At 43.7% G+C, this 23,564-nt stretch overlaps 2 protein-coding genes across 2 annotated transcripts; one reads left to right on the top strand and one right to left on the bottom strand.

Moving 5' to 3' along the window:
- The first annotated feature begins 269 nt into the window (after positions 1–269).
- LOC129380430 (uncharacterized) lies at positions 270–13,838 on the top strand. The gene has a single exon (XM_055061322.2). It carries the CDS (start codon positions 281–283, stop codon positions 1,319–1,321), a length of 1,041 nt encoding a protein of 346 aa, XP_054917297.2. The 5' UTR covers positions 270–280; the 3' UTR covers positions 1,322–13,838.
- Positions 13,839–15,694: 1,856 nt separating this feature from the next.
- LOC126545266 (uncharacterized) lies at positions 15,695–22,170 on the bottom strand. The gene is made up of 2 exons (XM_050193049.3): positions 20,803–22,170; positions 15,695–19,789 (listed from the first exon to the last, which is right to left on the bottom strand). The coding sequence occupies exons 1-2, from the start codon at positions 20,949–20,951 to the stop codon at positions 18,109–18,111; spliced, it is 1,830 nt and encodes a 609-aa protein (XP_050049006.1). The 5' UTR covers positions 20,952–22,170; the 3' UTR covers positions 15,695–18,108.
- Between the last annotated feature and the right edge of the window lie 1,394 nt (positions 22,171–23,564).

Below are 23,564 nucleotides of genomic sequence, written 5' to 3'. Positions count from 1 at the left end.
ACTTTTGTGTCAGTCCAAACAAACGTGAATAATCACATTTGGTGTTTTATTTATTTTTTTAGCTCCACTTTGAAGAGGACCGGTTTGAGAGAAATCGACAGGATGGACGCCGCCTGTTAAAGTCTACAGCTCTGCCCACGCTGCTCGACTTTAGACATGAGTAATAATTGTACTGGAGCGTATTATTTCCGCGATTTGCAGTTATTTCAATAAGCATTGAGACACGTCTTTTTTTATTGTTATTATTTATTCAGCTCAACCTAAGTGAAGGAAACTCCCTATGAGACGGACTGCCGAATGTGGACCTGCTGGCGAGGAAGGCACCAACTCCTCCTCAACAGTTGCTACAGACGCTGACCAAGAAGACTCCGCAGAACTGAGTCGAGATAGCACCTCTTCTTTCGAAGAAAATGCAGTCGAGCATGAGAGCAATGAAGATATTTCCTCGCTCTCTGTATGTGAGCTACGAAAGGCTCTGCAAGATGCGAAAAAGAAAAACACTGATTTGCATGAAAACTTGTCGACATCAAAAAAGAAGTTGAAGACTGCTGCCAGGAAAACAAAGCGGTTAGAGAAAGATCTCTCAGCGCTGGCCAAAAATCTGGATTTCTTGAAAGAGGACCAGAAGGCTGCCTTGAAGAGAAAGAGCCGGAAAGGTAGTGCATGGAGTGCAGAAACCATAAAGAAAGCGCTGCAACTCAAATTTGCTTGTGGCTCTGCAGGCTACGACTTACTATTAGAACAGGGCAAGTCTCTTCCCTCACTTTGCAGAACACTTTGCAGACTACTGCAGCACCTGTCATTTAATCCCAGCGTTTTGATTGATATAGTAAATATGATGAAAGTGAAAGTGGCCGCAATGTCAAACATTGAAAAAGACTGCGTCATATTTCTCGATGAAATGGAGATTCGCAAGGGTGTCGAGCTATACCGCAGTGGTGACGGCTTCCTTGGCAAGGTGACGCTCCCTGAAACCGACCGAGCAGCAAACCATGTACTCGTCTTTATGGTTGGGGGCCTAAACACCCGCTGTAAGCAGGTGATTGCTTATCACTACACAGGTGCTTTTGTCAATGGAGAGAAGCTGAGAGACTTTGTCTTCCATTTAATCAACCTTTGTGCAGACATTTCTTTGCGTGTGCTGTGCGTGACATGCGACATGGGGAGCTCCAACCGTGCGATGTGGCGGAGCTTAAACCTGTCAAGCTCCCGCTACTCTGTCACTAAATGCACTGTTCCCCACCCATGTGACAATTCTATGTCATTGTTTTTTATGCCGGATCCTTCACAACAGATGAAATTGCACCCCTGTGGGCAATAAACAGGCGAGGAACTCGCAGTTACACTTTGAAAGATTAAAAAGCAGACAGGTTGTCTTTGCGAGCAAAAGAAACAGAAACAGCTCGCGCGACAGAAGCGAAACCAACCGCCGCGCGCGAGCGGCTGTTATCAAAGCGCAGGAATTGAAAAACCAAAAACCACGTAGAAAAAGAAAAAAAACAACAATTTCTTCCACTCGCACGGAGCAGTAGCACCTGCTGGGCAACGGATCTTTAAAATGATAGCCTGTTTAAAATGATAGCCAACTGACGGCACACTAATTGTTCAACCTCGACCACTCGGGGCCCTAAAATTAATTCGTACAATTACGTCTTCGACCCTCGGATGTTAAAATGGCTATTACGAGTAAAAAGATGCGCAGTGCAATATTTATAAAAAGATTGTTGAAATCAAAGCACTCGAAGCGCGCCGAGAGCATGAACGGCGCCGTTACGAACGCTAGCGCGGCCGATCCCGTGTGCTTCAATATGGCGGCGCCGTTGAGGTTGTCTCCACCCTGAACAGCGCCGCTGGCATCGATGCACCCTAAGAAAGGCGGAGCCCGCACGGTGGCGGAAAAGTTCAAAAGATGGCGCTATTTTTAAACATTGAGTGGTTTAACTCCGATGATGATGATCTATTGGGATCCCCTTTGAAACGGGGCGGAGACAAATCGTCACCTAGCCTGATTGAGTTACTGAGGTATGCTGTCAATGCTTTTCCTTCTGGCATTTTCTGGCTTCGATCACTTTTGGCCACACTGTCGCCTCGACGATAGTATCGCCGGCAGGCGCGCGCTGATTGGCTGGTTGAGCAAAATCGGATGACGTAGTGCTCAACCAGCCAATCAATTCGTCCAATTTTGCCAAAACAGCCAATCAGCGCACACCGATGGCAAAGGTGTGGCCAAGGCGATAGCATCGCCGAAAGTGATCCGTCGCAGAATATATCCCTTGTACACATCTCTTTCATCTTCTCTATCTACCTAGTACCGCTGCCTATGCTTGTAATGGATCCGGTTGTATCAGTCTGTTCCGTGCTTGTTTTCCACCATTACTCTAAATGTCTCTTGCTTATCTCGACTGTTGACCAGTTGATACTTCTGTCTACTTTAAATCCAAGCACTTCTGTAAGTTGTATGTTAAATAATGGTATTGCTGGATGAATCCCTTCACATTCCATTAGGATATACTGAGTGGTCTCCGGATCTTTGCTGCGGCATACACATGCCTCATCTAATTGCGAATATTTGCTCCGGTATGTTTTTGTCCTTACGCAACCAACTCGAGCCTCAAATAGCAAGGAACTTGCCTTCGTGTAGAGTTTCCCTTCCACTTTCTTTTTTCTCATTCTTGTAAATCTCCATGGCCTTTTTCGTTTCCATTCTTTGCATCCAATTCGCTATCTCTGTTTCTCTCACTTTCTCTCTGATTATTCCTTGTTGTCTACCTACATATTCAATTACCTTGTAACCCGCCGGGGTTGCTCAGTGGCTATGGTGTTGGGCTGCTGAGCACGAGGTCACGGGATCGAATCCCAGCCGCGGCAGCCGCATTTCGATGGGGGCGAAATGCGAAAACACGTGTGTGCTTAGATTTAGGCGCGCGTTAAAGAACCCCAGGTAATTGAAATTTCCGGAGTCCTCCACTACGGCGTGCCTCATAATCATAAAGTGGTTTTGGCACGTAAAACCCCATAATTAAATTAATTACCTTGTACTTGGTTGCCAACTTTCTTGACTTCTTCCTTCATTCTATGTCTACACTTTTTAGGTACAGACAGTTGCGCACTTTAGCCGCCCATTCATTTTGATGCATGTTCCCGAGTCTTCAAAACTAATTTTGCTCTGCGCTTCTCTCACTTCAAACGAGACCCAACCCATGTACCCTTGCACTGCCTCATTTGTGGTTTTGCCGAGGGCTCCCAAAGCCAACCGATCTTTCGTTAACTTCCAACCCCGACATCCGATTTTTTTGGCATTTGCGAACGTCAGCGCTGGCACCATGACTCCTTCGCAGATTCCATACACCACTCATATTTACTGTGGCCCCCATGTTTCATTACTGCTGTATCACGCTCCCTTTTTATTTTCAGATTATCTTGGTGGGGTGCTTAAGTCTTTCCTTCGTTTATGTATACACAGAGGTATTTATACCACTTGACTACACGTGTGAGCTGCTGTTAAATCGGCACCATGAGTTACTCGGCTGTTCATTAAAATCATAATTCCTGATTTCTCTGTGCTAAATTTACAGCATGGATATGTCATTGCGTTGGCCAGCGTCTAAATCTCCTGCATTGTCCGCTATAGTCGGAGCTTAAGTCTGCAGTGAAGCCCCGCCCACGCCCTCATAACCGCCAGCCACTGTTCCTCTGCAAGGCTGCAAATAGTTCGTACTTCAAACTTTTCTTGTTACCTAAACAATGCAGTAACCACAAAAATAAAGTTATAAGCACGTATACGTTTTTACTCGTCTGTTATCGTGGAACGGCGAAAGCCTAATTGTATATTGAACTGAAATAAAACGCTTGTTTTGCTGCAACTATATTTACTGTCAAGTTTTGCATCAGTTGGCAGTGAAGTTTCACTAGTAAAACGGGCTCAGCAATGAAATGAACTGTACCGAAGACTTTTGAAGAGTGAAGTGCTCAGACTCCATACGCTTTGTCCATGTCTGTTGCACACCTCATCGCTTCCGCCGATGAAAAGACTCTTCAAGAACAGCAGACTCTGAGGAGGTATCAAGTACCATTTTGAAAACGTCGCATGACAATGACTCTGTTTGCTTCTGTGATTGGCTAGGTGAGTAACAAAACGCCGCGCGATCCGTGTGCCTTGGTTGCCAACTTCTGTTGTTTAATGTTGTATCCTACTATAGTAGCACTATGTCGTCCGCGAGTGCGAGGACCTTCTGTTGCACTATTTGTCCATTACGCGTGTATAATAAATCAAATCCTGATGACTGTTTTCCAGTTGTCTTAATTTTCTGTCCTTAACATAAAGCATGCATAACAATGGAGACAGGGGCATCCTTGCTTCAGTCCTTGGTTAATTTCCACCACTTCATTACAATTTCGGCCTTCACATACAACACAGTTAAAATGGTTGCACCCTTTGGGGCTTATCTTGTACCACAACAATAATTGTTATCTGCCTTGCTCACGAAAAATCTGGAAGAATCTGCGCTCGCTGCTTTCCTGTCGACAATGCTGTTAAGACGATAACGTGCATGCCGTTCATGACCTGGAAGTACCGGTCTCGCAGCGTTAAAGAAATAAAATGCAGGCAAGATAGATGACAATTATGATTGTGGGACAAGATAAGCCCCAAAAGGTGCAAACTTTTTTAGAAGTGAATTTTTACTCGGTTGTTTCCATATATGTCCCTCAGCGGCTCCATGAAATCGTCTATGCCTTCGTGCTTGAGAAAATCCCATCACAAATCCCCGTCTACGTTGTCGTAGGCTCTCTTAATATCTAGAAATGCTATCCATAAAGGTCTATTCGGCTACTGAAATCGATACGCGCTGAGTTAGAATAAAATGCAGGAGTTTCACCCGAAAGGCGGAGCATCGATTGCGATAGCAAATTAGCAAATTAGTGGACAGCTGTACGAAGGAAGGATAGTAGTTTTATCGGTCATATAAACTTGCAAAAATAGGCATACTAACTAAATCAACAAGCATGGTGTCATGTGCACACACGCAAACAAACACGTCACTCGATGACAGCAGAAACTCGCTGTCAAAATGCTGGAGTGAGGAAGAGCGGCAGCAGCAGCGAGTGAATCGACCTTCGTGCCGAGTCTCGCATGAACACGAACTAAGGCACAGAAACACAACGCGCGGCGGGCTCTGTCCCTGTCGCATATGGCTTTCAAGATACAGCTGCCTGGAGTAGAACACGCCCACCCTCACTACTCTCCCCCGGAGTCTTGCGCGCGACGGAAGACAACGCGCTTCCCTCCCTTGCGTGCGCGAGATTGAGCTGTGATCGCCGGCTCACCCTCGCATGCTTTCACTCGCACATACAGCATACGACGCGCAGCAACCATTTTATCGCCCTTGGACTTTATACAGAATCTCACGGCAGCAGCAGAAATGCACCTGGAGTGTCCATATATTTACTATCGCAATAAAACTTTATATTCCAAGCGTCTGCCTGGTCTGAACCCATTCTGTAGTTCCCCCAGTATAACATTTCTTTCCGCCCATTTCGACAGTTCTAATTTTATGGCTCGCATTGCCATTCTATATAGCACCGACGTTACTGTAACTGCGCTGTACAAGCTCGTCCTATCCTTATCACCTTTGCCTTTGTAGGTGACGTTCATCTTGCTTTCACGTCACGCCATCCAACTGGGATTTTTTTCATTTTAATCAATTGTTCAATGGCATTAATCAACAGTGCCTTGCTCTTTAGACCGAAGTTCTTGATTAGCTATATTGGGATTTTATTGGGCGCTACGGTGGTGTTATTAGGGACATTTCCTTCTAATTTTTTTCAGTAAAAGTTTTCTATTGTAAATTTTGATCTCTCAGGCTTCACTGTTGATGCTGGATCTGTTTCAGTCTGAACTATGCTTTCTTTGCTATGCATCTGAACTTTGGATCTGAAGTGGTGTACCCTGGTCTGCAACCGCCACCTCTTGGTGGCATCTTGAACTAGCAATGACGGTTGCTGGCAATGGCTTTCCTCCATTCTCAGCTTACCCTCGCATGCTTTCCCAGCACTCGCACCATACAGTACCAGGTCTTATCATTGTTGGACTTTATACAGAACATCACGGTGACGACGATTGCAAAAATTTGACTGGAATGCTCATATAATCATACTGCAATAAAAGCTAACCGGGCGTCCGCATGTTGGCTGTACACTTGATAGCAGACGATGCTCATTGCATTCGCAAAAATTTTGAGACGTCGCACAGAATCGATATTTACGCTTGAAATAGAACACCAAATTAAGAGCATGTAAGCGCAGTAGCTCTCAGTGCCCATACACAGAGCACACCTCTGCCCAATCTAGTTAGGGAGCAGTGCTCTCGGCCCATTCAATAGCTGAATGGAGCTCACTCCCCCTGGTTTTGATGTCCGCCATCAACCGTGGCCGGAATACAAAAAACCATTGGGAGAAAATTACAAAGAAAAATTATCATTGTGCCGCGAGGGTTTGAACTTATGACCAACAAAGTGACAGAGGTTCCTAGCCTTACTCTGCCGATGCGCTACTACAGTGGAGAATACGGATCCTCGAGAGCATGATCGTGCCAGCAGTTGCCATGATAGGCTAATGCCTCCTCAACAAGTGTATACTGGATAGATCTGACGTTGATGCCTTCTTCATGTTCTAGATTATCCCCTGCCCAATTGCAGAAGCGGTGCTAAATATTATTAAGTTTATTTTTGTTTCTTTGTTTTTTTTTTCTTCTACATCTATTACGACAGCAAGTGAGCACAGCTATTTCATCTTCATTAGTCCTCTAAATTCAAGGAACACCTGATAAATGCAGCAGTAAGCTAAGGGCTGTTTTAAAAGAGACCAGTGGCAAAGCCTGGATAGATAAAAGGAGGAAGAAAAAGAGCCCTTCCACTTCACCATTGGGAGGCACAGCTTCCACAAACATGACTCTCACTTCTTTCACTTCTTGGAAGAGCACTCGCTCACTCCCCCATGCAAATGTTCGCTCTTAACAAAAAACACCTCACGAAACAGTCTAGGGCTCACTGCGCATTATATTTCGCCAGCTATTGCATCACTGCTTTGCATTATTGGCGAAACAAATTTTTTTGCTCATGTTCTTACAGCATCAATACAAAAGCAACAGGCATTCGCAAGGCGAGAGAGAAAGAGTGCCACACACAAACTAGCAGCTTTAGGGGAGGGAGAGCAAGTCAAAGACGAAGCATTCCTGTACTCAGTTGCACAATCTCCATGCATTGGTGAAGCAACAGGTCGTGTCGGCCAATAGAAAGAAAAGCTCACCTATGCTGCGACAGAGTGTTCCATCCTTCCATTCAAAAGACTGACAATGGGTGAGCATTTCTTAGACATGTGGAAGATATCAGCCCTGCTTGTACTGTGGCGAAACACTGCCCTCGAACCTCACAAAATTGTGGCATTGTACCAAACCTACCAGATAACCAACAAGAACTCTTAAATATTAATACAGTACAGGAAGTAGGCGAAATATCACAGCACGGCAGGACACATACATAAGCATAAGCATGATACCCAAGCTGGGGAAGCTAGCCCAGGAAAACTGCCTCCCATCCAAAAAACAGACCAACTGCCTCATACTCTCATCAGCGTGCAGAAGCACATCAGTACTTTAGACATGATCCCCATGATACAGAAAGTTGGTGATGCCCTTAGCATAGTCGATGTTGATCACGAAAGCCTTCAAAACTTTCCTGCACACCATTCTACAAAACCTGGCAGAAATGAAGCCCGGTAATTGAATGCTCCATTACATCAGAGTTTCCCGACTGACTGTAATATCCACATCCTGGGACAGCCTAACCATTCAAACACTTTTCACACACAGAGCCACCCCCAGGGTGTGATACTCCCATCAATGTTACTTTTTAATGTTTTTTTTTACCATTAGTGAAGGTCCAAGCCCTTCATACTTTTGGAAAAATACTGGCAAAATATCAGAGCACCTTAAATAATTCACTATTTGTTTCTGTGAACCATTTCTGGTTTTTGCACACAGGTGGATGCATCGTGAAAAAAATGGCTTGTTCCATTCCTTCAAACACTGCAGCTGTCACATGCAAGCTCACTCATGTGTGCAGGCCCACAATTTTGTAGCGATGACTTTTGCTATGCTATTCCTTTTAATGCTTCAATGGTCAGTGAAACCCCGCCTGCATCATGAATTAGATCAGGCAGCCATGGATGGTGGATGGTAAGAGTGCCATACAATCAAGCAAAAGGCATCAATCCCCTGCACTATTCTTTATGAGCATCATCATCATACCTGGCTTTATTACATCAGCAATTTTTTTTTTTTGTGACGTTGCAGTAATGTTGATAATGGCCAGCTCCACATTTAAAGACCAACTTTGGCATCACATTAAACCTTCATATTTAACATTCATACTTGCTAAGTCTTCTCTTTTTATGCAACTTTGAGAACGTGTCAGTGCTCCATTAACCTGGACATTAAGCCTCCCTCACAAACAACCTGTGCCACGCAACCTATGCAGATGACCTCACTCTCTGGTGTACCAAGAGCAACACAGGGAAGCAAGAATCAGGTCTACAGGAAAGCCTCAACATCACAGATGTACATGCACAGAAGGTGGGCACCTAGACGAGCTTCCATCCCACAAAGTTGGCTGCTATTGGTAACAAGATCGAGGCAGTGCAGAGTGGCTTGAGCACATTACACAGCAAATACATCAGATCCTGCACATGATGTATTAAGAAACCCAAACTATGCAGTCACGGTCCAAAATGACCTATGCATATCCTTGCCTCCGTCTCAACAATTCGCAGTAAAACAAGCTAAAAGCCATGGTCTGCTAATGTCAGAGTAAGCTACATTTTTAAAAAATTTTCCAGCCTGTACCAAAGTGACACCAGACTTCGAAGTGACTGTGACACACAACATGACAGAAGACGAATTATTGCGCATAAAGAACTTCAACACTGTTGACGAATGTCTATGGGTCACTCCAAGCCAAATGCACCAGCTGAAAGCTCAACCCTCTCAGATTTTTTTTTTTTTTAATTGTGCATTTACTAGGTCGAAATAAATGCATTCCAAAGACGTTTTGTGCAGAAACAAATAATTTGTCTAACTGAACACCATTTGAATTGTACCCTTAAAAGGGCCCTGAAACGCTTTTCCTACTAATCATAGAATGGCTTCATTATTAAAGGACGTTGCCGCATGAGCCTCCCGCCTCAAACATTTTCCTAATTCTTGAAGTGTAAGTGGCATTAGACATAGTTACGGCACCGATGAGCGGCTTTCTTTCTCCTTTCATCTCCGCTAGCATGCTGGAAGCTACACACTGGAGATAGCAAGGGGGCAAGGCCCCACTCAAGAGTTGAGCGTCTCACCAGCGGGAGGGCTCGTTGCACCATTTCATGGTAGCCACAGTATCAACGCTATGCAGCGTGCTGCTGCCATCTCAGAGGCCATGCACAGCAGACACAGCTATGCGCAACTGTCGTGTGTAGACCAGGTGCAAAGATTAGATGCTTCAGTCTTTTTGAGATTGCAGACATATATAATCATTTATTTAACTAAAATTAACTATATTACCGCAATCATGAAATGAGGCAATAACTGTAGGTGAACTTGGCTGCTTGCGAAATAGCTGCATGACAACATTGCAAAGTAGAGAGCAAGCGATTTTTCAGTTTTTGACAAGAGATCGTAAATTCCCTGCTGCATGCAGTGCAGGAATATTTGGCTCACATGTTCACAGGAGCCTAATTTACAGATGAGTAATGTTTTTTCATTAAGTTCAAGAAGTGTTACAGGGCCCCTTTAAGAGCAAACATGATGTGAATTGATTTCACAAAGGGAAACTCTACAACTTCGCTATTTACCACTGTACATGATTTTTTAATGGCGTCAGATCACTCGAGGCAAATAGATGCTCTTCTTCATCAACTTTAGCAAAGCATTCAACTAAGTATTACTTGCTATTTAGTGAAGTGGGTGGAGGCACATTTATAAAATTGAAGTCAATTTGTTGTGGTAGATGATCAGGCTTTCGATATCCTTCCAGCCTCTTCTGGGAAGCCGCAGGGCAGTGTACTGGGTCCTTTAGTCTGATTATGTGTGCAGAAAACTTTTTGCAGATGACTAGTATACAGGGTGTTTTTTTTTAAGGACAATACAGATTTTTTATAAAAAGTAATGAGCACAGTAAACTTGGCGTTATTGCAAAAGAGTTCCCAGGCGAAGTGGACATAACTTGCCGCTAATAATGGGAGCTTTAGGATGCTAATTAACAAAAATGCATTAATTACCTTGGTTTATTAGTTCCTAGAAGGCGGTTGTCCAAATGGCAAATTTGGAGGCAGTTACAGTGTCATGCACACCCATCTTTTAAATGTCTTGAAAATTGCACTTAATTTGAGATATTCCTAATCAAATTCCAAGGCTAAATCAAGGCATTATCGACACAGAGTGCGTCCAAGTGCCCGTCGGACATCAACGCCCCATAAAGAAGTGTGAAGTTTGAATGATGGCATGCCACAGCAAACCCGATCTGGCAGACAACTGCACCTGCTTGCCAGGCAATTCGTGCCGTATCAGTAGCTGCTGCGACTGGCCCTGATGTTTGGTATCAAACTTCCTCACGCTTTTTGCCATGGGGCATTTTGGTTCAATGTGATAGCAGGGCTGCCTTTTATGCACTCTCGCGACACTTGGTTTCAATATTGACAGGATTTACTGTTAAAATTCAATAAATACTTCAAATTAGGTGCAACTTTCAAGATTTAAAAAAAATGAGTGTGCATTAAAATGCAACTGCCTTCAAATTTGCCATTTAAACAGCTCCTTAGACACTAATAAAAAGGTCAATTTTTTTTTTTTCTTTTGAATAGCAGCAAAGTATGTCCACACTGCCTAGGAATTCCTCAGCAAAAACACCATGTTTGCTGCGCAAATAGCCTTTTTATTAAAAAATCTGTATTCTATAAACACCCTGTATATAAAGAAATATTGTCCAAAAGTGACCACGCTGTCTCACAGGACCAGTTGTTCAATGTGCTGTCGAACATGGGACATGGAAGTTAACATTCAAAAAATAGTCCAGTAGTCGCATGCAAAGTATAGCCTAATATTTATGCCTTTACAGCTTACAATCAATAGCACAGGTAAGTGAACACAAATATTTAGGTGTTACATTCACTTCGAAATTATCCTGGCCAGCTCATGTTACTGACATTTTTGCATCAGCCTTTAGGAAGTTGCGTTTTTGAAGCAGGAAATTAGGAAAAGCTCCAACAAAGCTTAGATTATTGATACGCAATACATAAAGCAGCTCTTAAAAAGAATGCGCTTCCATGATTTGGGATCCCCGAACTAAACAGGATACACGAAAGCTAGAGATGACGCAAAGGAAAGTTGTCAGATTTATTCATGGGAAATATAAAAGGAACGACTCCCTTCTAAGCTTATGCGTGACGACATTTCAACATTACAAATGTGTAGAAAATATGCTTGCATAGTGTATTTGCATAATATTTTAAAAGGTAAACTAGACATGTCCATATCTTCATATGTGCAACCCTTAAGTACCTGAAGGATTTGACACACACGATCGTGCACTGAAACCGATTTTTGAAAAAGCAAATACATCTAAACAGTTTTTTTCCCATGGACAATTTCCAACTGGAACACCTATCCTAAAACTGTTTTTGAGGCGATTTTTGCAATGCACTTGAACATATGTTGTTGGATAGGTCTTTTTGTTTGAATTTGTATTTTTACAGGAGCAGACATATAACAGTGTTCATTTGTTAGTGTAAATACTCATATTTGTTAATTTCTTTACTAATGCTCTATCTGGTAATCACATTCTTTCTATTTTTTTAATCCTACTCCACTCCTGCTTGTGCCCATCTGGCCTGCAGTATTGTGCAATAAAAGAAAAAAATTGTAAAAAACTATTCTTAATTCATTCAAAGTGGAAATTTCATCGCAATACCTTATAAAGATTTTGGTTTACTATACTCGTCCATGTAGGCCCAGACTATCTTTATTTTGCACACACGCACACGCATACATACACATATATGTGAACAAGAAATGAAACTGAGGGGCCCGATTTTTATGCCATATTATAAGAAGCCAAGTTTGGAGATAAGTGCCATCAAACTTGCCATAAAAATGCACTGTTCCTCTTGGTATTTTTAACAAACACTCATTTATGCATTCAAGCACAAAAGTAACTGGAACACCCATGTATTTCATCCCACATTTTGGGAAATATCTTGAAATTGGCATGATCCTGGAAATTCATTTTAAGCCAATACGTCTTGCAAACTCACTGGCTACAATTTGTAAATTGCAAGATGTGCCAAAGCAATTAAGAATCAGTGCATGTTAGTTAATTGAATATGGTTTGATTTCTCATGCTAGTAATGTCTGCTTCTTTGAATAATCTAGCTCAAGAACAAGAATTATGCTGTTATAGGTGATGTTTAAAAATTTTGAAGAACTTAAGAAATTATCACCCTGTATTAAAAATAAAAGTTCAAGCATAGAAATCAGAGTGCATAATCACGCACAATTTTCTAAGGCACTGAGACCAAATTTCCACTTTTACTGAATTAAAATCATTTTTTTTTTCTTCTATACATCACGTTTTGCTCTAATGGCACAATTCAAATGGTGCTGAGGCAGACAAAAATTTTTCGCACAGAATATTGTGCGAATGCACAATATTGTGTGCACACAAATGCCCACAATTCTTTTTTTTTATCCTAGAGGGTCAAGTTTTCAACTGCTGCGCCAGTCAAGGTTGCGTCATCTTGCAAAGCTTGAAATACGAGACTCAACATTTACCTTGTATCTAGCAAGCTCCACCACCATGGGACACTATTCCAAACATCAAGGTCCTACCCATTTCCTAAACTGTGTGGACATTCATCAAAGCAGATGACAAGCTTGTGTTAGATCATCCAGCCACATTGACCATGACACCTACTATGCTGACCCTGGTCATAGCTTGAAGTATACTACTACAGCAGTCATGGAACTAAGAAACTAGACCACCTGCAGTCACGAAACAGTATTGTCTCCTACAGATGCAGAGATTCAGGCCATTACAGAAGCCATCCGCCTGCCCACACCACACACACAAGACACTAACACTATATACACAGAAAGCTGACGAGTGCTATGTGCCTTTATAAAAAAATTAATCCCTGATCATATCCTCATTGTTATGTTACGTACCACCGAGTCACTTTCAACTTTTGGCGACACCATGAACATATGAACACCAATGAGACCCACTTAAGACCTTTAAGGTCACTGCGCTGCTACCATGTGACCTGAAGAATGTCCTCTAACCATTTCGTGCACTAGCGTACCCGTTTTCTCTTACCATCAACTTCAACATGCATTAATTTACATTCCATTGAACTGGCAGCCCACACGACATGACCAACATAATAAAGTCTGTTTCCCCCTACACTCAACAAATACTACATGCACAAACACCTACATTACTGGTTCTGGATTGTGTCCCAGGTCACCAAGAGATAAAAGGCAATGAATAAGCCAAGGCCTTAGGTCATGATCTCATAATTCTAAGCGATTCCATGATGTGTCCCAAGACCTACTGCCCCAGATGTGTCATCTTACTATCAACATCACATACTGCAGATGATGCTGTACTGATCACCAGGCACGACTGCACTAGCCAAACCGGTGTGTCAAATACATAAATGGCCCAATGCACTACACTTACTGGGAATGCTTCAGGGCGCTCTCTTCTCCACACATTTTGATTTGTTTAAACATCCCTCCCTCCCTTCCCTACATCTGGAGAGCTGGTCGTTTCCACCACGAGAGCTACGCCCTACACTATAACTGCTGCTGGTGGCCCACATAAAAGACGTGAACAAGTACTGAGAATTGAACTTGGCACATCCACCAGAGATACTGCTAGACATGAACAGCAAGAGCTCAGTGTTGTTCAAAAATCAAGTTTTTCTCAGAGACATGCTTGTTCTCATTTCTTATTGACTTGTTTAACCTATAGCTTTCCTTCATTGCATGTATTTTTTCAGTTGCACTTAACTGGTTAGCAACAATTAAAAAGAATTCCATAGTAATGCAAAAAAAAATGGCATGTGAATAGCATGAGAATTAGTAGTAGTATTTGCAAACAATATGTATAATAATTAAAGACAGAAGCAGTATGGCGCACAAGCCATATAAGAGCATCCCTCCCCTCATCCCCAATTTTCCCTTCTTATAGGTCTCTCAAGAGTGAGAGACTATAATCAGCAAAATTTTCAGGCTACAAGTTTTCTCATCCCAAAGCTAGCTGTACGCCATATACACACAAACAGTCTAGGTAACATGGCATGACCAAATTAAGAAAGCTTGTTTCACCCTACACTCAACAAATACTATATATATAGCACTAATGCCCTACATTACAGTTTTGGTAGTGTGTCCCAGGTCACCAGGGGGTAAAAGGCAATGCATGAGCTCATGCCTTAATTGTACGATATCAATTGCAAGCTAACATAACATAGAAGCATTAACATCTTATAGCACTTTGCGACTACCAGGTTTCATAGGCATCATACTTTGGTAAAACTAGCAATTCTTGTTGCTTTCAACAACAAGAAGACTTTCGAGCTAGTTGTGCATTCACTTCCCTACCCCAGTAGCCAGGAATCAAACCAACAACCTTACACTCAGCAGCAAAACACCATATCACTGCACCACCACAGCTGGTGCACAATATGTTCCTTAGTTATGTGCCTAAACTTGCACAAATGCAATTGTCTTCTAGACTCCTGCAAGGCCAGCAGCAAGAACGTAACATTTAAGACCAAAACTGGTTTAACTGTAATTCTTAACTATAAAAACATGCCCATCATCAGGACACTTCTGCTGTAAGGTGTAAATGTACGCTTGGCACACGACATTTGATATAACAAGGCCAACCACACACAACTTCAATTCTGCTACATTGCTGCTCAATACCATTATACACCATGTTTGGTCTTCCTTTTACACATAAAAGTGATTTAAACTGCAAATTACAGTACTAGAGGTTGTTGCATTAAAAAAATCGCCCTTGTCATTACAAATTGAAGTAGTAAAAGCAATTTCTATGCAATAATTCTGTCAACAAATTATTGTATGTTTACAGGAAGACATCTGAAACTCTGAAACCATCCTCTCGGATGAACTGAGCAAGATATAAAATATGCTATTCAGTTCTCCTACTGGCAGCAGTCATTGGCCGCTGCCAGGAGAGGGACTAAAGGGAGCACACATTAAATAGATCTGTCGAACAGTGAATGAACCTCTAATCGCAACTTCCTGCCATTGAACCAGCTCATTTGTCAACGACAGCAACTACAACAGCAAATTTCAGCCAATCAAAACAGCACCTAACAACACTGCTTAGCCAACAAGAAAACCAAGAGCTCGTCCAATATGTGCAATATCCTTTCAAGGCAGAGTCCACATTCTCGTTTGATAGCATTTGAGGATACTATTACTGCTGCGTAACATAGCATCTCACTGGAGCAACAAGCACTCTGCTTGCTGGCTCAACCAGTCAGCATCTACTGAAAGTGATAACCCTGACAGTGACCAAAGAATACTGATTCAGCAGTAAAAACGAATTCAAAAAGGCGAAGGTTAGGAATAACCATCGACAGCTGCTGCTATTTTATATATACAAAATACATTTATATGTTGCACAAAACCATGTTTCGGAGGATGCATATCCACATCCCTCAAAAGATGATGACAAGTGGCTCTTGTCACCATGGTTACCCACACAAATAAGACTTACAAAACATGCTAGCACAGAATTGTCTTCACTTTAAGAGAAATTGTGCACCCCATTAATTGCTTTCCTGAATATGGCATAACATGAATGATTTAATTGCAAAATGAAAATTGAGGAGCTTTGAACGTGCCAGAAAAGCTTTCACGAGTAATTTGTCTCATTACCAAAGCACCAATAAACACATTATCAAGCAGTGACATGCCACATATACACAATGGAAGCCTACAACGTGCAGACCTCACCACAATACATGTACTATCACAAACAGATGACTTCTTCGCCTGGGTCAAACTGTTCCAAGTGAGTACAGTCTTTATTTTTCAAGCAATTGTACCTTCTGTACACATTTTTACAATGAGATTACCTCTAAGACCATGCGCACATACAGCATGTGCGCACAGCAAAGGTCGGGCATCCCCGCACCTTGGGGAGCTCCAAATTGTCAGGATATCAACCATGGCAACCCTTCCAGTCAGTGCAAGGCAAGAAACACACAGCTTGAGTGATTTACATCAGTCGAGGTCAACATGGTCATCACAGTAGGGGCCATCACACAATGCAAGAGTCTGCTGTGGTCCAGCTGTTTTGCACATGAGGACCACTGCCCACTTGCAGTCCAAGGACACGCTGCTCCAAAATGTTCACCTTAACACCACTTTTCAAAATGCACAACAGTAACGTCTCAACACACGCCAAAGAGGCCAGCCAACCTGATGTTATGCACACTGAAGGGTGGCTGGCATGAGCACCAACAGATGGCACTCAATGGTAGCTTGGCATATCCAAAAACTGTTCCACAAATAACTGAAGCATCCCTTTTGAACTAGCAGGTGAACAGTTTTGCTAGAAGCAGCAGCTGCTACCACTAACACGTAAATGTTCATTTCTTTAATAATCAGTTTTGGAAGCCAATGGTCAGACATGTAAGCAGGACTTTTGAAAAAGCTTCCTTCAGCATAGACAAGGACAGCCTTGGCCAACAGGAGCTGCACACAAGATCGTCTGTGCAAGTTAAAAATTACTACTATGTCAGTGGAAGTCTTCATCCGTTTCTTGTTCTTGTAAAGCTAATTAGGCCTACCTGCCTGCTGTGCCTGAGCAGATAGCTTCGCGGTGAAAAGACAAACACAGAATGCTGATGCACTACCAGAATTTTTCTTGGCTGATGCCAAAACACCAGCCTCACTTGTTGGCAATAGTGCATCTTTAGAGCACTCCCAACACTTTCTGCCAGCTGCCTCTAAGCTCTTTTAAGAGGTGTCCCAGACAGCTGCAGCACCGGCTGCTTTGGTTGTACTATTGCAGAAAAAATGCATACTTCAGGATACGCTGAACATGTTTTCTATAAAACCTAATGCACAACCTTTCTTTACCTTAGTGGTGATAAGTGGTTCTGGTGACAGACAATGACACTAGTTTGAGCACTGGGTTGTAAGTTACCATGTGATCATCAGGAGTATGGAACACCAAAAGCAGTGATGCACAAAATTCAACTGTACTATTAACACACAAATGCAAATGGCACAAAAAGAGGCTTCTATAGCACAACAGATTCAAGAATAAAACAGAATGTCAAACGCACGGATATAAACATGGCAGTCAAGAGAGGGTAAAGAAAGTACATCGTAAGGAAATGCTACCTGAAGCAATTTAAAGTAGGGCACACAAAAGCAGTTGCTGAACACAGCTTAACATTAGCCCATGGGAAAGGCTTGCAAAGAAAACGAAGTGATATGAAGAAAAGCAAATTACTGCAAGAAAGTATGATTTAAACGGGCCAAATGCCAACCCCAAGAAAAAGCTTGAAAGAGATGAAAAGGCACTCGACATCCTCGCAAGAGCTTTGGGGAACGGCTGCAAGAGACAAGTTCCGCAGCAAGATTACAACTGCTCGGACCAGCAGGCCCACCGGAGAAGGGCAGCACCTGTATCTGCTGCCCATGAATGGCATATGCCCTCGTGACTAGAAACCACGGAACCTGCCCAGAGCCAGTGATGCATTGTAGCAAATGCTATTCCTCCGGCAAACAAAAATAGAGCCTATGTACATATATATATATAACACATATATATATATATATATATTTATGTATACTGCAATGATTCAAGATTACCCCTGAATCACATTCATACCCTGTTATGCAGCGGACTTGTGGAGAGAAATCAGCAATGATTGCAGCCAAGTAGAAAAGTACACGGGACGGGGATAATGTGAGGAGCTTTCCAACCCTCAATGGCCCAGCAATGAGGTCGGAGAGGTTTAGATTAGGGCCAACTCAGGTGGCAGTTCCTGACATGCAGCAGCCTCCAGTGTGGCCTGCCGAATGGCTTCCTTGTAGGGACCCCGCTTTTTCTTGTTGTAACGAGCCTTGAAGTCGTCAAGAAAGGGACTCAGCTGGTGGCACGGCATGTAGGATGAGGTGGATGAGCCAAACCAGGCCACATGAGCCTGCTGGTTGATGGCAGCTCCATTGTCACGCTGCGACACACTCAGAGCAAGCACTTTGCCTGGCCACCATGGGAAACCATGGATCTTGCCCCAAACTATGTCACCCACAGCCATTTCACGGCCCCCATCAAGCGTGCAGCGTTTAACATTGTGCGTGCTGATGCGCATCATGAGTGGCTTCACCTTGTCCATTTCGCGGAGTGGATCTAGTTTGGGAAACTCGGGTACATCACCACACTCACTACCAGAACCACTACTGGCTAGAAGGTCATCATACTTTGGGCTGCACCTCATATATGCCTTGGCACCCAAGCGTCGCAGGCTGATGGATAGCTTATGTGAACGTCCTTCCTCCAGTAGGCCTTCAGCTGGTGCTGCTACTTCACTACCTTCCAGTCCGTAGTTAGGGCTGTTCTCTACATCATTCCGCGGCTCATCTGGTGGAGGCTCACGATGTCTCCGTTTACGCTTCAGTTTGTGCTTGTGATGCTTGACTTTGTGCTTTGCTAGGCTTGGAGAAGCTGGAGCAAGAACAGGACCTTTGTGGTGATCTCGGCGAGCTTTCTTGAGAGCCTTCTTGGCAGCCCGGGCGCTACTTGTGTCTCTGGGTCTCACAGGCGAGCACTCTATGCTGCTGTCTCCATCTGTGTCACTGGCACCTGTGGACTGAAGCTTGGCTGGAATCTTGACAACTGTGCCTTTTCCTTGAGGGTTTGCAAATGAGATCTTAATTACAGGACTGGTTTTTGTCAGGGCTGCTCGAACAGGAACAAGTTTGCTGTGTGGTGTCACCAGTTCCATCGGGTCTGTGCTGCTTCGCGGAAGATCTTCATTGTCATTCCACTTACGCTTTCTCAAGATCATTCTATTGATTGCAGGAGGCATTAGTGCAACAGCCTGATATTCACTTTTAGACTGAAACTCTTCTGCTCCTGCCTGGGTAGGCAGTTGGGCATTCTTCAAGTCGAGGCTTTCGGCTACACTGGCATACACAGCATGCTTTGGCCTTGGAGACTCCTCTGTGCGAGGAGAAGGGGACGTCTGTATGATCATGGTGTCCTCATCATTTGCAACACCAGTTTTTGAAGGTATACGTGCTGGAACATCAGGTTCACATTTGGAAACAGGCAAGCAGCCAAGTGAACTAAGTACAGGAGGTGACTCCTTTTTAACACTCGAAAGCTGCACATTCTCAGAATTTTCATTGCAGATTGCCCGGCAATGTGAGCAAAGGACCTGTCGTGGGCGTAGTCGCCGCATACGCACACTTTGGTCACGGCTGTTGCGCCCTGTTGATTTGCGTGATTTCGCCCAGGATCGGCTTGGCATAGGGAGTTCATCACTGGGCTTTTCTTGGAAGTAGGTGTGTCTCTGTTTTAATGCATGAAATTTGTCATTTCTTTCTGCCACAGCTTCGGCAAGGGTCTTCGTGCTGCTGCCCCTTTGATCTTGATCTATCCCGCCCCAAGGGCTGATGCCAAACGGAATGTTCCTGAAACAACCACAAGGTACTGCCTCTTAGAACTAGCAAACAGAACATGACAGTTGCTTGGCTTGGCAATAATTGTGCTCCTGGCCCATCACTTGGCGTCATGTCTCTTTATTCTTAATGACCGACATTTCACGGTCATGCCTCTCTTCACTGACAAAAATATCAAATATACGACGCCATGTGTTTTGTCTCAGACAAAGTGCAAGTAATATTGAGGTTTGAGGTGGCGGTCAGAAAGAAAAGCAGGCAATACACGCTTAGCAGCACATACGTTCGCGAAGGCGGCATAAATACAAGCCAACCGCAGGCCGATTTCTACAGCTAACTCGAACATGTTTGTGCTGCTGAACGTCTGATGACAACACCTGCGCCGTGAGAGACGACGTAATGGAGGTGTTGGATTAATTTTCATCACGTGCGATACCTATTTTTTTTTCCTTTTTAATGTAAACTAATATTTCTCCACCAATGAACTTGCAACACACGGAAACGCATTAAGTGTGAACGTTTTCCAGTGCGCAGGTAATTCAGCACAATGAATATTAAAGGAGGGGTAAATAAACAACCTAGAATAAAGTGTCGAAACGCTAAGCTTTGTTCAATTAACTATTGACCTGCACAGATGCACACTGAAATATTTAACGCTAACGCAAATCGGCTATTACGCAAGTGAGAACTGTTCATTACAGACATTAGAAGTTTTATTTCCTGAATAAAAACGAGCGATGCAGTGTGCACATACCTTGCAAAGGCGAACAAGGCATGGAGCCTATGCATTGTGCATGCACAAACTCAAAATGGTCAAATCCTTAAATAATAGGTGCACATCAATAAAATTGATATCAGTAGGTTCGCAATGACACAAAGAAATACTTTCTGATAGCCGATTGCTTCTAAAATCGCGTAGAGTCGCGAAATTAAAGGCAACAGGCAGCTACCAACTAGGCCTATCTGGCCTCGTCGCTTAGAAGGAAACAGCCCCGGAGGGTTTCTTCGAAGCAAAATTTACTCACTTTTTCGTGACGTCGAGCAGTGCGCCTTGAAATACCTTGCCGCTATAGTTAAAAGAAACTATGATAACGTCGATTAAAGCCTCCTCTACCATTACTGATATTTTAGATCCTTTTAAAAGTTTGGCTCCGTCTTCCACCGTACCCGCCATCGCGATCAGTGAGCCGTTCGTTCCATGGGGCTCGACACGGGCGACCACGCATGCGCACACGCCTATCTAGCGTGCGTTTCTTTGCATGACAGCGAGGAATCTGCACGAGGGAGACGATTATTCTGAGCAGTTTTCATCGCCGAATGAACTATGCGGGCATCCTGCGAGCTTCACCGTCGTCGCCGATACCTATCGTAGCTTTGAACTGCCTTTTGAACAGTCATTTGTGTTGGTGTGATCGAATGTCACTGTCGCTGTGTGTATTTGATATTTTTGCTAGAGGAGGAGGCACTGGGAGACCAGCAGTCGCATGTTTTACACTTTGCATGATTTGTGCAGCTGCTTCCGCGCTCTGTTGCCGTATTTTGTTTTTATTGGCTTATGGATCGTTCATCGCTAATAATCCGCAGCAATTTGAGGCTATGCGCGACAATCGACGGCACAGAGCAGCAGCAGTTATGGTGGGAGACATGTTGGCTTCCCCGCGTTCGCCACCGCCGTACCAATGTCGCCCGCGAAACAATGTGAAGTGCATTGGTAGCAGAGTACGCGTGAATCTGGAAATTCTTAGCGCGGCATAGACGCATGCATGCTTTTTATGCATATTGAATGTGGTGATATTGTTGGCTCATATAACTGCGACCGGTGCAAATCGGCGAACTAAAGGGGCTCGATATCACTGACAACATGCGTGAAGCGAGCAGACAGTGAAGTCATGAATAGCATTTGGGAAATGAACTTATTGCTCATTTTCTGTACGCTTTCCCTGGCTTCACTCTAGTGGTTTAAGTACGCCGTGAATCATGTCTGCTGCGTGACAAAGAATTATACATTCAAATATTTTAAAATATATTTTTCAGCAACTTGTAAGGAACAACGATGTTACTTGGGTATGTGGTCGTTAGCGCTACGTTTAAACAACGGTTCATATGTCATTCAGAGTTAATAAACGCCGCACTGGACGCCACTCGGCAAATTCTGCTATTTGCTGCATTTACGATCTGCTTCTTGAAGTGCAATGCGCACATTGGCGCTTGCACTTTTCTCCCACATTTACATACAAGCGTGCAGCATACACGGATTTGGTAGTGCTATTGCCTCTCTGGAGCTCATTTAATCGCTGTCAATGCTTAATAATGCTCATCACAGCGTTGTTCTGAAAGATTGGTGACAATTAATTGTTTACACATTTTAAGATGAGACATTAAAGAGCATAAGTTTTCATTTTTGCGGATGGTCGCAATGCCGACGGCAGCAAAGCCGTTTTCGATCAGCACTGGGTGCGCGAAGAGACGAAATTTCGTTGCAGCCAATACGACTTCACAGAATTACACAAACCCATGATATCATCACTCTGAAGCCGCAAGGCTTTCTCGTAACCCGTGCTCCGAAAGCTAAGACAGTCGCATGTGGACTTGTGACGAGACGGGTGCATTTTTGATCGCGATCGAGCCGCGGCGGGATAATTTATCGATCGCGATTGGCTCCCTTCCATGCTTGCGCAAATGAGCGAACCGCGATCGAGCCCGATCGCGATCAAAAATTGGCCAAAACCGTTAGAAACACGAGTCTTGCTACAACGAGATTTCACGGGCTGACATTTAACATAGAAGTGCAAGAAAGTGCATCGCTCAAAGAATCTCGCCGCCCAGTAGGCCCGGTCAGAGAGCATCTATCCGGTTTTGGGTCGCTGAAAATCTATATCAAATTTAATCGTTTATTCTTGCACTTTCCCGCAAATTATTTTCAGAGAGCGTTTTGAACCAGAGAAGATGGAGAGAGAAAAGTCGTTTTCCTTCTCGTCGTTTCTCGTGCACTGCTGCGAGTGGTGGCGAAGTGGCGTCGGGTAGGTGAGGGAAGCGATTCGCGGCTCCGCCCGATGTCACCCGTTTTTTATTACCTTTTGTTTGTGTTGCTTCGCTCGCGTTCTGCGCAGTGCGCCCTGGTGCGCCGCTGTATGGCTGTATCGCTTGATCAGCGCCAAGTTGTAATTTGTACTACATGCGGAGAAGAGGAGAGAGAGCTACGCTTTTGCGACGGCGGGCGTTGTCAGTAATGGTTTACAACAGTGTTCTCGGAGATTAGTATCAGTAGCGACTATATGCGTCGGTCACTTTCGCACGCTGTTGACAGCTTCAGCGTGTCTCGCAGCTTTCGGAACGCTGCACGGTTTTCGTGAGCACTCGAACGCGTGTATGGCTGTGCATCGCCTGAATCGTTTTCGTGGATAATACCGCTCATAGGCTGGCAATCATTGTGGTCACTAGAGGAATCTGGCCAGCTTATTAAATACGGCCCTCTGTCATGATGCGTGGCTAAACGATCTCTGGTGACGGGTATTGAGAAATCGCAGGCATACAAGCGATATTCAGAACCATATATACACTCAGGGATGCACTAAAAAAGACTGTTCAATATTGCATTGACAAGTTCGTTCCTGACAAATATGTTCGTACTAACAAAAAAAAATCCGTGGATGACCAGAGAAATGATCCATCTACGCCGTAGGCAAAAACGAGCTAAAAAAACAGGAGAAATCCCTCAGCATAATTACTGGTCTAAAAGATAAGCTTGTTACTCAAGTTTCCCATGCCAAAGGTAGATATTTCACTA

Source organism: Dermacentor andersoni, chromosome 1 (assembly GCF_023375885.2).
Source record: "Dermacentor andersoni chromosome 1, qqDerAnde1_hic_scaffold, whole genome shotgun sequence".
Lineage (NCBI taxonomy): Eukaryota > Metazoa > Arthropoda > Arachnida > Ixodida > Ixodidae > Dermacentor > Dermacentor andersoni.
This window is presented reverse-complemented; position numbering and strand designations above follow the sequence as displayed.

What these genes read in the sequence shown, in the direction of transcription:
- LOC126545266 (XM_050193049.3), bottom strand. Translation starts at nt 20,951, where the DNA reads ATGGCGGGTACGGTGGAAGACGGAGCCAAACTTTTAAAAGGATCTAAA. An exon ending in CTGCTCGACGTCACGAAAAA is followed by an intron (nt 19,790 to 20,802) that starts GTGAGTAAATTT and finishes TGGTTGTTTCAG; the next exon opens with GAACATTCCGTTTGGCATCA.
- LOC129380430 (XM_055061322.2), top strand. Translation starts at nt 281, where the DNA reads ATGAGACGGACTGCCGAATGTGGACCTGCTGGCGAGGAAGGCACCAAC.